This window comes from Nerophis ophidion, linkage group LG02, assembly GCF_033978795.1.
Source record: "Nerophis ophidion isolate RoL-2023_Sa linkage group LG02, RoL_Noph_v1.0, whole genome shotgun sequence".
Lineage (NCBI taxonomy): Eukaryota > Metazoa > Chordata > Actinopteri > Syngnathiformes > Syngnathidae > Nerophis > Nerophis ophidion.
The window spans coordinates 24,842,453-24,859,133 of record NC_084612.1 but is presented as its reverse complement, the minus strand read 5'-3'; the positions used below and the strand labels follow the sequence as shown (position 1 = coordinate 24,859,133).

General features: G+C 38.8%; 1 protein-coding gene across 1 annotated transcript in view; it reads left to right on the top strand.

Moving 5' to 3' along the window:
- LOC133538580 (globoside alpha-1,3-N-acetylgalactosaminyltransferase 1-like) overlaps window positions 1-16,681 on the top strand; it is a 45,279-nt gene that overhangs the window by 10,433 nt on the left and 18,165 nt on the right. Inside the window, exons 2-6 of the mRNA XM_061880235.1 lie at window positions 3,013-3,054; window positions 12,122-12,238; window positions 15,012-15,044; window positions 15,241-15,375; window positions 15,451-15,559. Of these exons, the coding sequence (XP_061736219.1) occupies window positions 3,013-3,054; window positions 12,122-12,238; window positions 15,012-15,044; window positions 15,241-15,375; window positions 15,451-15,559 (436 nt within the window). The remainder of the gene's footprint in view (window positions 1-3,012; window positions 3,055-12,121; window positions 12,239-15,011; window positions 15,045-15,240; window positions 15,376-15,450; window positions 15,560-16,681) is intronic.

Below are 16,681 nucleotides of genomic sequence, written 5' to 3'. Positions count from 1 at the left end.
AGCCCTAGATCTCATACATTAACCCTATTTTTATATATATGGACAAAAAGTGCAGTTACATCTTCTATCTTGTCTTGGTGCCCTAAAATATGAGCACTCTAAGGCAAAACTTGCCCTGACCTTAAATAGTTTAAATTTGTGGCCTGCTATTATGACATGGTAACCTCTCACTCCAAGCTATCATGCAACCTTTTGGGAAAGGTAGTTTGTGTCTTTTCCAAGGTCAAACGTAGTGCCAAGTTTCTTGCTTCTAACCGTGACTACTTCCAGCAACATTAAGAGGACTGTTTCAACATTGTCAGTGTGGTCGTTCTGTCTTCTTCTTATGGCTGTGTTTGTGAAAATTTTCTTAACTTCTGTTACATTTTTGATTGAGCATGTTCATGTTCAGGCTTTGCAAAATGTATATTGGTTCATTGGTAAAGTGTCCCACCCTCTTTCCTTGTGTTACCAACTCTTCCCTTCCTTGGAGACAGGAGGTATAGGTTATCTCTTTCTCACTGCCTGTTGTTACACAGGTATGTTTTTTCTGCCATGTTTCTCTTCATCGTGACAATATGGACACACTTCACAGGCACCTATATTTTCACAAAAGTCTTCGTATAGTCCAAGTTCTTTAAATTTACTGCAGAAAAATATTTTGTTGTGATGTCGATTGTCATCACATACCGTATTTTCCGGAGTATAAGTCACTCCGGAGTATAAGTCGCACCTGCCGAAAATGCAAAATAAAGAAGGAAAAAAACATATATAAGTCGCACGGGAGCGAGTATAAGTCATTTTTTTGGGGGAAATTTATTTGATAAAACCCTACACCAAGAATAGACTTTTCAAAGGCAATTTAAAATAAATAAAGAATATTGAACAACAAGCTGAATAAGTGTACGTTATATGACGAATAAATAACCAACTGAGAACGTGCCTGGTATATTAATGTAACATATTATGGTAAGAGTCATTCAAATAACTAACATATAGAACATGCTATTCGTTTACCAAACAATCTGTCACTCCTAATCACTAAATCCCATGAAATCTTATACGTCTAGTCTCTTAGTCTAGTCTCTTACACAAATGAGCTAAATAACATTATTTGATATTTTACGGTAATGTGTTAATATCTTCACACATAAGTCGCTCCTGAGTATAAGTCGCACCCCTGGCCAAACTATGAAAAAAAAACTGCGACTTATAGTCCGAAAAATACGGTACATTGCATGCATTTTCAGTTGAGGTGGAGGTTCAAGTGAATGTTTTCTTCTTATCAGTGGTGTCGTCTTGTTGCTTTGAGAAGCGTGCATTTCATTGTGCCATTAGTTCAAGAATACGATACAATATTGAGTAAAATTCAGACTTGTTTCGGCGATACTGATCTCATACCAATACTTTTTTTTCAAATATACCGGTACATAATGTGACTGGCAAAATGTATTAAGTAGTGTATTCAAATCTTGCTGCTTTTGGGGAATCATCTTCAAATTGTATAACATCACAATGCAAAACAAATGATGGCGGTATTTTACACTGATTGCGTTATCTTATTTATATTCAACTCTGTAGTGTCTCCAAATAGCCTACAAGTAACTGATACACACACTTGTGTTTTATAATATCGAGTGACTCATTTTACTTGCGAGTAATTTTTCTTAAATTAAAAAATACAATTTTCAATTGAAATTGATATGTGTAATTGAATAACACCGAAATGAGGAATTATTTAGGAAACTTTACATGAATATATCTAGGCTTTTTGCCTATGTGAGATTAGTGTAGTATCATACTATATGTATATATATATATAATTGATGTGTATATATATATATATATATATATATATATATATATATATATATATATATATATATATATGTGTGTGTGTGTGTGTATCTGCGATGAGGTAGCGACTTGTCCAGGGTGTACCCTGTCTTCCGCCCGAAACGCAGCTGAGATAGGCTCAGAAAAAAAAAAATATATATATATATATATATATATATATATATATATATATATATATAGCACCAATCAATTTTAATTTAGACAAGATCTCAATGACTTAGTTGATTGATTTAGATTAATTTGTTATTGTTAATCATGTGCATTATCTAAAATTACTAAAGTATCAAAAGTATCGATATTTTGATTTGAGAATGAATATTAGAGCATCAGGATTTAGTATGTGTCGATATTTCAGTATGGATCCACACATCATTACTGATCATGCAACAAAGTATTCTCTTTGGTTATGAAAAATATATACTTAATGTCTGCAAAAAAATAAAATAATCAAACAATTGCCTATGCAAATTGTGTAACAAGGCTATTATACGTTCATTTTCGTATGGATTTACTGTTCCAAGCGGCCCTCTGAGGGCAACCATAATCGTGATGTGGCCCTTAAAAAATATGAGTTTGACACCCTTGCTGTACAAACCCTGTACAGCAGTTATGGCCGCTCTCACAGATGTAACAGTGAATATTACTTTATGTACTTCATATTATAATTACACAATTGCCTAAGCATTTGATTATTTTAACACATTGATTGACAACCTGCTTTGACATCATACTGTAAGTCGAGGTGAAAAGCAGATTTTTAGGTATTTATTTTGGACAACAAACATGTTTCTGATAGGATAGACTTTATTAAAACCAAACTATGAGCAAATAAATAATACATATTGCCAACATACGATAGCACCATGCATAGACAAAAAAACAAAAGAAAAATTGTTGCAAGATCAGATACTAATAAAGTTTAGAAAAGATGCAATTGGATGGAGTACATTTTTTTTGTATTAAGCTTTATTGATGCATGTTATTTTCAGACTTTTGGGGAACACATAAAATGATGAGGCGGGCAACATTTTAGTTTGACACCTTGTACAGTTTAATATTTGTCTCATCCTCGTAGTTGTTGTTTTTCTCTACTTAGCAGAAGACCTGTTATTCATTAGTCTTCGTTGTGAATATTCATGCTAATGAAGGTGACATTTTACTGTTATTTATTCACAGAGCTTTGTATATCTACTCGGGGAACCCTCACTCATTCCGATGGTAAGTAAGCACTATGATTTGTTTGTGGCATGGAAAAGACCTCTACCCAAGGATTCTCAAACTTTGGGCCTCATCTAGTGGTACGCTAAAGATTCACTTTAATAAATATTCAAACACAGTGTTACTGTTCAAACTATGTGCAATTCTATAGTGGCCCAAAATATTGAACATACTTGTTAAATAAAACCAATGCCTTGTTTTAATGTATACTTAGGCCTACTCTGCTACTGTATTTTAATGTTGGTCATTATGGTGGTACATGAGACCCAAGTTTTTTATGAGGTGGTACTTAGTGAGAAAGTTTGAGAACCACTGCTCTAGACCTTTCTGTAAAAAAATATGTAAATAATTTTAAATGTATGAATGTTATATAACATACACAAAAAAGTTGACAACAATGCACTCGCCAGTCGTCATCAAGCCAAATGCATATTGTACACACTACAGGAAGCAGCCACGCTGAACTTCCACTTTTAGGGGAAGTTTAGACTTGTTTTCCATGATATTAATACTGTTATATATGATTGTGTGTGTGTGTGTGTGTGGGTGTGCGTGCGTGTGTGTGTGTGTGTGTGTGTGTGTGTGTGTGTGTGTGTGTGTGTGTGTGTGTGTGTGTGTGTGTTCATTATAGTGTGGCTTTTAATTTTCCTGAGGGAGCTCTCCTGAAGGAATCAATAAAGTACTTTCTATCCATAACCTCAGCACGTATTTCCTCCTAATGTCACAATTGAGACCGCACAGAATTATAATGTTGGGGGCATGGCTACGTTTGGCCGCCATTCTATAGTCTTGGTTGTAAAGCTCATCATAAAAAATTACAGATTTCGGCCAATTTGCAAGGTTTTGCGGGTTATGGACAAAATCTGTAAATAAGACGAGAGTTGTGTTTCCTTCAGCCACTGAAGGTTGAGTACTCAAGGCACAAGCGAGAGACTATGCAGAGACGAATCAAATGAGCTCCGGGGATCACAGGGCGTGGTCATCCCTGCTTGGCTTGAGGGTTTCTAAACTCGCGTCTGGTTCAGCCTATGCTGTGGACTGCCCAGTGCTCGAACCTGGATCCATCTAATAAGAGCACAGTGCAAGAGAGCTCGGCATTGAGCTAAAAACACAAGCTGTCAAAAGGGAACTGGTCTTTTTTGGAATTGTGCCTATAGTTTACAATCCTTATGATAGACAAGAAGGCAAAAGTTTTTTTGTTTTCTTTTAGCATTGTAATTTGTGATAATTGGCTTATTGTAGGTGGCTAGCAATGCAGCTAATGGGAGCAATCCATTCTGCCTCAAAGTAACTTTAAAAATGCAACCAAAACCTCTAACAATACTTGATGTATGTTTCGTAACCTGTATAATATCTAAGCTGTAGCGACATTTTTGTTGTAAGACCAAACACTGAGGAACTCTTTTTTTAGCATAGTAACACATCGCCTTGCAATGGCATGCTACAGCATTAGCAAGAGGTAAGCTTACCTTTGCTTCAGCAGCTGATTTGCTTTTGAGTATGTAATACGCAACACAATGCAATAGGACACCAATTTGTACTGACTGAAAAACGTAACATACTCCAAATTAACTTATCTGTAAAATTAGCCCATGTTTCATGTTATATTTGTACACAGCTAGCTCGACAGTGTATGTAGTTGTACTAACAATAGCATGACATTCTACATGTATGTTGATCAATATTAAAGTGATTCACTCGGCGGACAGTTGTGCGTTTGGTCCAGCTCGCCAGGGGCATTTTTATTTGGTTTAGTTTAGGTAAGCACTCTATTTATGTCAACATAGTTTGGCTCCAAGTTCCACATTTACAGTATTAAGTCACGCCGACCTCACTCTCTCAGCTTCCGTCTGCTCCAACGTTTCACCCTTCCTTTGTGCTCGCTTCTAGAAGCAGTAGTTCATCCTCCTTATATTAAGTCTCAAAAATATAAGGCTGGGAATCCTCATTTGTCTAAAAATAGTTGTCTTTGTTGTCTGTTACCAAGTCTTCCATGATTAGAACACACTCGCGTTTGTTTCCGGAATTAAGAACACGTTTGTTGCCGTAATTCATAAGTGCTTTGCTTTGGAAACGGGAACAAATGCACTGAAGAAATAAGTTCCAGTAATGCATCAAATGACCAAAATACGGTAAATATTGTACATTTTACATATTATAAATGTGCCTCTTACTACAATATATATACTTGCATTGTGTATATAAAATGTTGATGGAGGGTTTTGAAGGTTTTTTAGAAGATTTTGAAGGCTAAAACGGTGACTCCCATTAGCTGCATCTTTAAATTGTTTTAATTTGGGCTTTTTAATGAGACTTACAGTGAACAAACAAGCCAACTTAAACTTTAATTAAGATTAGATGAGGCATGTTGTTTTTTTAACATTTGTTTGAAAACAACGTATTTCATCTGCTCTTTGTTTTACTCGCACATTTAAGTTACATGCTCCATATATACCTGTAGATTATCTTGAGCCAGGACACTTAGTTTTTTGCATATTAAATTGTATTATATACAAACCCCATTTCCATATGAGTTGGGAAATTGTGTTAGATGTAAATATAAACGGAATACAATGATTTGCAAATTCTTTTTAACCTATATTCAGTTGAATACACTACAAAGACAAGATATGACAAGATGGCGGCGCCCGGACGGGCTGCGTCCTCGCGGAGCTCCTGCTAAAGATGAAACATTTGGCAGAAATACCGGACAATTCCACAGACTTTATGGCTGGCTCACATCGTGGTCACTCCGTGATCACGTACGACCGCCAGACACTTCTGGATGTGGACATATCGGGCCGTTTTGGACTGATAGACGCGTGCGTGCTAAACATGCTAACTAGCATGGGAATACGTCGGCGGCTACATCCAGCGGCCTGTGAAGCAGGGGAGTCTAGTAGCGGCGGGGGCCGTCTACGGAGCAGACGCCAGCGGTGTGATCGGAAACGCGGATGTCGAGCGGGGCTAAAAACAAAGCAGAAGGCTAATCCCCACAGAACACCACTTCCCTCCATCCTGCAGCCAGATTTAAATGGAAAATGCGAGACTACTGATCTGGGTAAGGAGTCAGTTAAATTAGAACACGTTTTTTCTGCTTTGAGTGTTTCAGAGTTGGACATGTGTTTTACTGAGGTGGCTAACTATGATGCGTGCAGTTTATCAAAGCAACAATCAAACAATCGGAAAATCCCCGTTACTGAGGTGGCTAACCATGATGCGTGCAGTTTATCAAAGCAACAAACAAACAATCGGAAAATTCCTGTCGTATCAATTCCTAGATATGGTCGTAACTATACTAAATGCACTGGGCATAATAAACACAACATTATTAATATTGCTACTACGGATAATTTGATCAAAAACTCCCTAAAACAGCCCACTACCTATAATATAGGTTTTTTAAACATAAGATCATTGTCTCCCAAAACGTTATTAGTTAATGATATTATCAGAGAAAACAATCTTAACGTCATCGGTCTCAGCGAAACCTGGCTTAAACCAAACGACGTTTTTGCGCTAAATGAGGCATGTCCTCCTAACTTTGCACATGCGCATATTGCCCGCCCGCTTAAAAGGGGTGGGGGGGTCGCACTAATATACAACGAAAACTTTAACCTTAGTCCTAACATAAATAATAAATATAAATCGTTTGAGGTGCTTACTATGAAGTCTGTCACACCGCTGCCTCTACACCTGGCTGTTATCTACCGCCCCCCCAGGGCCCTATTCGGACTTTATCAATGAATTCTCAGAGTTCATTGCTGATCTAGTGACACACGCCGATAATATAATCATAATGGGGGACTTTAATATCCATATGAATATCCCATCGGACCCACCGTGCGTAGCGCTCCAGACTGTAATTGATAGCTGTGGTCTCACACAAATAATAAATGAACCCACGCATCACAACGGTAATACGATAGACCTAGTGCTTGTCAGGGGTATCACCGTCTCCAAAGTTACGATACTCCCGTATACTAAAGTATTGTCCGATCATTACCTTATAAAATTCGAGGTTCAGACGCATGTTCGTCAAACTAATAATAATAATAACTGCTATAGCAGCCGCAACATTAATACGGCCACAACGACAACTCTTGCTGACCTACTGCCCTCGGTTATGGCACCATTCCCAAAGTATCTGGGCTCTATTGATAACCTCACTAACAACTTTAATGACACCCTGCGCGAAACCATTGATAACATAGCACCGCTAAAGTTAAAAAAGGCTCCAAAAAAGCGCACCCCGTGGTTTACAGAAGAAACTAGAGCTCAGAAATTATTATGTAGAAAGCTGGAACGCAAATGGCGCACGACTAAACTTGAGGTGCACCATCAAGCATGGAGTGATGGTTTAATAACTTATAAACGCATGCTTACCTTAGCTAAAGCTAAATATTACTCAAATCTCATCCACCGTAATAAAAACGATCCTAAATTTTTGTTTAGTACGGTAGCATCGCTAACCCAACAAGGGACCCCTTCCAGTAGCTCAACCCACTCAGCTGATGACTTTATGCAATTCTTTAGTAAGAAAATTGAAGTCATTAGAAAGGAGATTAAAGACAATGCGTCCCAGCTACAACGGGGTTCTATTAACACTGATACGATGGTATATACGGCGGATACTGCCCTCCAAAATAGTTTCTCTCGTTTTGAGGAAATAACATTAGAGGAATTGTTACAACGTGTAAATGGAATAAAACAGACAACATGCTTACTTGACCCTCTTCCTGGGAAACTGATCAAGGAGCTCTTTGTATTATTAGGTCCATCAGTGCTAAATATTATAAACGTATCACTCTCCTCGGGCACTGTTCCCCTAGCATTCAAAAAAGCGGTTATTCATCCTCTTCTTAAAAGACCTAACCTCGATCCTGACCTCATGGTAAACTACCGACCGGTGTCTCACCTTCCCTTTATTTCAAAAATCCTTGAAAAAATTGTTGCGGAGCAGTTAAATGAACACTTAGCGTCTAACAATCTATGTGAAACCTTTCAATCCGGTTTCAGAGCAAATCACTCCACGGAGACAGCCCTCGCAAAAATGACTAATGATCTATTGCTAACGATGGATTCTGATGCGTCATCTATGTTGCTGCTCCTCGATCTTAGCGCTGCTTTCGATACCGTCGATCATAATATTTTATTAGAACGTATCAAAACACGAATTGGTATGTCAGACTTAGCCCTGTCTTGGTTTAACTCTTATCTTACTGATAGGATGCAGTGTGTCTCCCATAACAATGTGACCTCGGACTACGTTAAGGTAACGTGTGGAGTTCCCCAGGGTTCGGTCCTTGGCCCTGCACTCTTCAGCATCTACATGCTGCCGCTAGGTGACATCATACGCAAATACGGTGTTAGCTTTCACTGTTATGCTGATGACACCCAACGCTACATGCCCCTAAAGCTGACCAACACGCCGGATAGTAGTCAGCTGGAGGCGTGTCTTAATGAAATTAAACAATGGATGTCCGCTAACTTTTTGCAACTTAATGCCAAAAAAACGGAAATGCTGATTATCGGTCCTGCTAGACACCGAACTCTATTTAATAATACAACTCTAACATTTGACAACCAAACAATTAAACAAGGCGACACGGTAAAGAATCTGGGTATTATCTTCGACCCAACTCTCTCCTTTGAGGCACACATTAAAAGCGTTACTAAAACGGCCTTCTTTCATCTCCGTAATATCGCAAAAATTCACTCCATTCTGTCCACTAAAGATACTGAGATCATTATCCATGCGTTTGTTACGTCTCGCCTCGACTACTGTAACGTATTATTTTCGGGTCTCCCCATGTCTAGCATTAAAAGATTACAGTTGGTACAAAATGCGGCTGCTAGACTTTTGACAAGAACAAGAAGGTTTGATCACATTACGCCTGTACTGGCTCACCTGCACTGGCTTCCTGTGCACTTAAGATGTGACTTTAAGGTTTTACTACTTACGTATAAAATACTACACGGTCTAGCTCCATCCTATCTTGCCGATTGTATTGTACCATATGTCCCGGCAAGAAATCTGCGTTCAAAGGACTCCGGCTTGTTAGTGATTCCCAAAGCCCAAAAAAAGTCTGCGGGCTATAGAGCGTTTTCCGTTCGGGCTCCAGTACTCTGGAATGCCCTCCCGGTAACAGTTCGAGATGCCACCTCAGTAGAAGCATTTAAGTCTCACCTTAAAACTCATTTGTATACTCTAGCCTTTAAATAGACTCCCTTTTTAGACCAGTTGATCTGCTGTTTCTTTTCTTTTTCTTCTATGTCCCACTCTCCCCTGTGGAGGGGGTCCGGTCCGATCCGGTGGCCATGTACTGCTTGCCTGTGTATCGGCTGGGGACATCTCTGCGCTGCTGATTCGCCTCCGCTTGGGATGGTTTCCTGCTGGCTCCGCTGTGAACGGGACTCTCGCTGCTGTGTTGGATCCGCTTTGGACTGGACTCTCGCGACTGTGTTGGATCCATTGTGGATTGAACTTTCACAGTATCATGTTAGACCCGCTCGACATCCATTGCTTTCCTCCTCTCTAAGGTTCTCATAGTCATTATTGTCACCGACGTCCCACTGGGTCATTATTGTCACCGATGTCCCACTGGGTGTGAGTTTTCCTTGCCCTTATGTGGGCCTACCGAGGATGTCGTGGTGATTTGTGCAGCCCTTTGAGACACTAGTGATTTAGGGCTATATAAGTAAACATTGATTGATTGATTGATATTTGATGTTCAAACTCATAAACTTTATGTTCTTTTGCAAATAATAATTAACTTAGAATTTCATGGCTGCAGCACGTGCTAAAGTAGTTGGGAAAGGGCATGTTCACCATTGTGTTACATCACCTTTTTTTTAACAACACTCAATAAACGTTTGGGAACTGAGGAAACTAATTGTTAAAGCTTTGAAAGTAGAATTCTTTCCCATTCTTGTTTTATGTAGAGCTTCAGTCGTTCAACAGTCCGGGGTCTCCGCTGTCGTATTTTACGCTTCATAATGCTCCACACATTTTCGATGGGAGACAGGTCTGGACTCCAAGTGGGCCAGGAAAGTACCCACACTCTTCTACTACAAAGCCACACTGTTGTAACACGTGGATTGGCATTGCCTTGCTGAAATAAGCAGGGGCGTCCATGATAACGTTGCTCGGATGACAATATATGTTGCTCCAAAACCTGTGTGGACCATTCAGCATTATTGGTGCCTTCACAGATGTGTAAGTTACCCATGCTTTGGGCACTAATACACCCCCATACCATCACAGATGCTGGCTTTCGAACTTTGCGCCTATAACAATCCGGATGGTTAGTTTCCTCTTTGTTCCGGAGGACACCACGTCCATAGTTTTTAAATATAATTTGAAATGTGGACTCGTCAGACCACAGAACACTTTTACACTTTGCATCAGTCCATCATACATGAGCTCGGGCCCAGTGAAGCCAGTGGTGTTTCTTTAACTGTAGTTACTGACAGTGGTTTTATGAGGTATTCCTAAGCCAATATCGTGATATCCTTTACACACTGATGTCGGTTTTTGATGCAGTACCACCTGAGAGATCAAAGGTCCGTAATATCGCTTACGTGCAGTGATATCTCCAGATTCTCTGAACCTTTTGATGATTTTAGGGACCGTAGATGGTAAAACCCCTAAATTCCTTGCAATAGCTCTTTGAGAAATGTTGTTCTAAAACTGTTCGACAATTTGCTTACAAAGTGGTGACCCTCACCTCATCCTTGTTTGTGAATTACTTAGCATTTCGTTGAAGCTGCTTTTATACCCAATCATGGCACCCACCTGTTCCCAACTAGCCTGCACACCTGTGGGATGTTCCAAATAAGATTTTGATGAGCATTCCTCAACTTTATCAGTATTTATTGCCACCTTCCCCAACTTCTTTGTAACGTGTTGCTGGCATCAAATTCTAAAGTTAATGATTATTTGCAAACAAAAAAATGTTTATCAGTATGAACATCAAATACGTTGTCTTTGTAGCATATTCAACTGAATATGGGTTGAAAATAATTTGCAAATCATTGTAATCAGTTTGTATTTACATCCAACACAATTTCCCAACTCATATGAAAACGGTGTTTGTACAATAAAATACCTACTACCTTTTTTGTTGAGTCGTTAATTGAAAATGTATTTTGCAATCAGAGGGGTAGTTACATGTTGCAAATCAGTGATATGAGAATAACACAATGAGGAATATATAATTTACATAATAATACTCTGACGTTTTGCTGTTGTTAAATGTAAAAAAAGAAACAAATTGGGTCTGTTACACCAGGCACCCTCAAAAAGACCGAACAATAAAATTGAAGGCGGCGATAGGTGGGGTAAAGGGGTGTTCTGTCGATATCTGCTACCCATTCATGTCTGCTACCCAATGCTACTTTGCATGCACCAAACGCAAATATTTTGTGTACAAGTAAGTAGTGACTTTTACATGATGTTTCTTTCATTATATCTTCTGACCAGCAGGCATATAGACAATTACAACGTGAGAAATTTCACATTGTATGTTCATACAAAAAGCAGCTGCCTCATAGTAAGCAGTGATTATAAATCACATTTCTTTCATTGTATCTTCTGAGCAGTAAGCATGTAGACCAGTGGTTCTCGAACTTTGTTCATCAAGTAAAAACTCAGAAAACATTTGACTTTCCAAGCACCACCATAATGACCAACATAACCTCAATACCACAATTTGAGAATCACTTGTATAGACAATTACAACGTAAGAAAACTACTGATGTTTTTTTTTTCGAGAAAGCAGCCAAATTTGACAAATGAGTGGCCCACCTGATATTCTTTCAGGGTGCCTAGAATTCCTAGCAACGGCCCTGAATGTCTTACGCAAAGTATATTTGCAGTCAGTGGTATCACTTTCTTTTTGTCACACAAAAAATACCGAGGACAGTATTTCGCTGTCCTCAATGGTAGTCATCTTTGTGATTGTGGATACTTGTGAACCAGTCCTACCATTTTCCTGTTATTTTCAACTGTAGTAGATTATTAATTTGTATAGTACATCATAAATAACATATTTTCTCTTATCAGGATATTCCAACAGGACGATTTCCACCAGATACATGAATCAACAACAAGTTGTGAAGTCCAAGAATATGTAAACAACTGTGGCAACTGGAGTATTGAGGAGTTTAGAATGAAAGTTGGGTGTGTAGCACACATATCCATTCACTGTGGTAATGTCAAATCCTTATCTGTAATTAAAAATTGACACAATTGTGCAGAGAGAGAATAAATAGATGAACAAGAATAAACAAAATTCCTACAAAGTAATAGAAGTACTTCTATTACTTCTATTACCGTTTTTTTGGCGATAAAAGGTAATTTTATGGTTTTAGTCAGTGTAGATAGCAATGCTTTTACTTTTACTAGTTTCTTAGCTGCCATTCTTGTTTAGTGATAGCTGTAAAAAAAAAAAAGTCAAACAGCACCTATACAGGTCAAACTGCAGTCATGTGATAATGTATAACTTCTCGTTCCCTTTCCACAATACATAGTCGCACACAAATTAAAAAGACTGAGTAGATTTTGACAGAGTAAAATAAACCACATTCTTGGATGTAATAATAGATAATAAAATGAACTGTTAATGTCAAAATAAAAACACAACATTAGGTGGCAAGAAATACATCAATAATGATGAATAAAGCTTAATATGTATTGGCTGCTGTAAGAAGGTCTTGGGTTTGATTACCAGGGCCGGGGTCTTTCTGTGTGGAGTTTGCATATTCTCCCCGTGACTGCGTGGGTTCCCTCCGGGTACTCCGGCTTCCTCCCACCTCCAAAGACATGCACCTGGGGATAATTTGATTGGCAACACTAAATTGGCCCTAGTGTGTGAATGTTGTCTGTCTATCTTTTTTGGCCCTGCGATGAGGTGACGACATGTCCAAGGTGTACACTGCCTTCTGCCCGAGTGGAGCTGGGATAGTCTCCAGCTTGCTAGTGTTTCCATATCTGAATTGTTGTGTAGAAATATGAGGAAATAACTACCAAAGTTCACTACACTCACTAAACGTGTTACAAAAAAAAAATAAAACATAGCGTTGTATACAGTGAACACCCAAACTCTTTAAATTTTAAACCAAAAATATTGAAATTCACTGACTTGTTGCATTTGCAAACGGCGAAAATTATGTACACAGTAAACTATTACCTACTACCTAGAACAGGGGTCTCAAACTCAATTTACCTAAGGGCCACTGGATGCAGAAACCGGGTGAGGCTGGGCCGCAAGAAAAGATGTCTTATAAAAATCTAACTTGCACTTTTTAATGAATTCACCTACTTTGAATGGCTTTCCCCCCCTAGCAGCATACTTGCCAACTCTCGCTTTCTTTCCGGGAAAAACCCGAATATCAGTACCCCTCCCGACAATCTCCCGGGGGCAATCATTCTTGCGTTCTCTGCAATCTGTCTTTTCGTCCGCTTTTCCACCAAACAAACTGTGTGGCGGCCCAGTCACATATTGTATGAGGCTTCTGCAGACCCACGGAAGTGAATGCAAGACATAATTGATCAACAGTCATACAGGTCACACTGAGGGTGGCTGTATTAACAACTTTATCACTGTTACAAATATGTGCCACACTGTAAACCCACTCCAAACAATTTGACAAACACATTTTGGGAGAACATCCGCACCGCAACACAATATAAACACAACAGAACAAATACCCAGAATCCAATGCGGCCCTGACTCTTTCGGGCTACAATAGGGAGTGTATATTGTCATTCCTGTTTGGTGTGGGTTCACAGTGTGGCGCATATTTGTAACCGTGTTAAAGTTGTTTATACGGCCACCCTTGTTGTAACCTGTGTGGCTGTTGATCAACTATGTCTTGCAGTCACTCATTGCATCTATAGAAGCCAAGTATAACAGGTGGCTTGACTGGCAAGCTGTTTGTTTGTACAGGTTGTAAAATACTTTAAAGGCAGTGCCTCCACAGTGCTTCCTTAATATTGTTGTTAGGGTGAAGTTCGGGAGAATGATTACCCCTAGAGGGGCACTAAAAATTTGTTGTCTCCTGGAAAAATCAAGGGTGTACAAGTATGACCCTGTAAAGTGCCATTCATATAAAACTTGCGGGCCGCACCAACATTAAATTTTCATGATAAGGTGTGGGCCGCAAAATAACGTCTCAATTGCGGCCAGCGGACCGCGTGTTTGAGACCCTGAATTAGAATGTACAACAATTGTTCTCAACAAAAGATAAGAAATAGAACCTTAGAGATAAATGTAATTTAAGCATATGCATGCACATACAACAATCAAAACCTTTAGTATATCTGTATGTATTAAATTATGGAATTGATTAAGCAAAGAAGTCAAACAATGTCCTAATATGATCCAATTTAAGACACCGCTCAAACTCCTAGTGTATACAAAGTATAAGGAAGAATAATTGTGATAAACATTTTAAATTTGATTGAAAATTAAATCATCTTATTCATCTCATTATGTGAATAACAACTCATCCATCCATCCATCCATTTTCTACCGCTTATTCCCTTTTGGGGTCGCGGGGGGCGCTGGCGCCTATCTCAGCTACAATCGGGCGGAAGGCGGGGTACACCCTGGACAAGTCGCCACCTCATCGCAGGGCCAACACAAATATAACAACTCATATAACTATTTATTGATAACTATCATTTATGAAGTTAATTTGTGTACAAATTGAGAACAGAAAGTGAATTAAATGTTTTACAAATTGCTATTAAATGGAAAAGGGGTAGGATTAAGGAAATACTGATTCTTCCTATTCCTTTTCGTTCGTGTTGCAATGAGAAACTGGAAATGTGATGTAGCATGTTCTAACGGTATGCACATTCAAAATAAACTTAAACCATAACCATAAACCATACCTGAATTGCACACGTTGCATGTGATCTAACAAACATATTTTATCTTGTGTTGTAGATTGAAATATGCACAGCCAAGCACTCAGAAAGGGTAAGCGATACAAAGAAGAGACTACGTAAAATTTAATTCGATTTCTTAGCCAATAATGAATATATGAATATGAAACGTAAATGAATTGAGTACATGATGTAGTAAGCAAACCCCCTGGACATACAATGCAAATGAAGCACTTTTCAGACCATGTAGTACACAGTCAACAAATATAAAATGTCTTTGCTCCCTTCAGACGTAGTGATGTGAACTCTGTCACTAACTGGAATGCTCCTTTGGTTTGGGAGGGAACTTTTGATCCAGTGGTCATAGATGCAATCTATAAACCAATGAACCCAAGAGTTGCTGTGGTGGTGTTTGCTGTTGGCAAGTATGTAGAACTACTTGGCAAAGTGGTTTGTTATGTTCTGTGATATTTATTTGGACTATTTTGTCATATTCACAGATATACTCTCTTCCTGAAGGGCTTCTTGGAGTCAGCTGAAAAATATTTTCTGGTCGATTTCCGGGTCACGTATTATGTCTTCACAGACAACGAACAAGACGTACCTAAAGTAAGACTATTTGTCAACACATTAATTTTTTTATTATTGTTTCTATGTCAAATTATTTATGACTTTTTCCGGCTGCACTTCAAAAGGCTGAGAAGATCGTAGAGGATGCTTTATCAGCAATTTCACACCAACTATTACAGGAGTTTGTCAAGTTAGGTTGATCATTTTAAATCAAAGAGAATAACATTAAAATACTATTTGCAGTAAACGTTATTCAATGCTTAGTAAGTAACGATTAATATGTACATAGAATATACAGTACATCTAACTGTATTTTAGAACCAACAACAGTGGTGTCTCCAGTCTTCTCTCATTTTCATTTCATTTGAGTAGTTTTGTTGGTTATTTATAATTTAAAAAAGTTAAAGTACCAATTATTGTCACACACACACTAGGTGGGGTGAAATTATTATCTGCATTTGACCCGTCACCCTTGATCCCCCTCTTTTTTTGATTGCTGTTATTTTTTTTCATTGTTTGCATTTCTAGTGGACCGCCACGTCAATTCATATGGCCAATCCTGTCATTTTATGTGGCCCGCCACAGCGTTTTACGTTAACCGCTTCCTCCATCCATCCATTTCTACCGCTTATTCCCTTTGGGGTCGCGGGGGGCGCTGGTGCCTATCTCAGCTACAATCGGGCGGAAGGCGTTGTACACCCTGGACAAGTCGCCACCTCATCGCAGTAACCGCTTCCTCATTTTATTAAAATATTGTGGAACAATTAAACACTTTGAGCCTGATCAACAAATGTTTTGCGTGTATTAAAACACGTGCACACTTTATAGTGCACACAAAGCTGATCTACCAAACTACCAGAGGATTGCGTCTCTAGCGGAATAATGAGCACAATCCATTTATCGTGACTGTCTTCATGAATATGCAGAATGTTTGCTGATAATCCGAACGCTCACAGTGCTGGGAGGAGAACATGCAAAAAGTACTATTTAGCACACAAAGGGTGATTTACCAAGGCTGAAACTGTTCTTCAGCCCCCTTTTTACTTAGTATGTCTACAAAAGGATGTGCTAATTAACAGAAATAGTTGTAAGAAAGTAGGGTATTGCGCTGCTTGCGTCTACATATACATACACACAGTTTTGCGCATGTTATTTGAATCT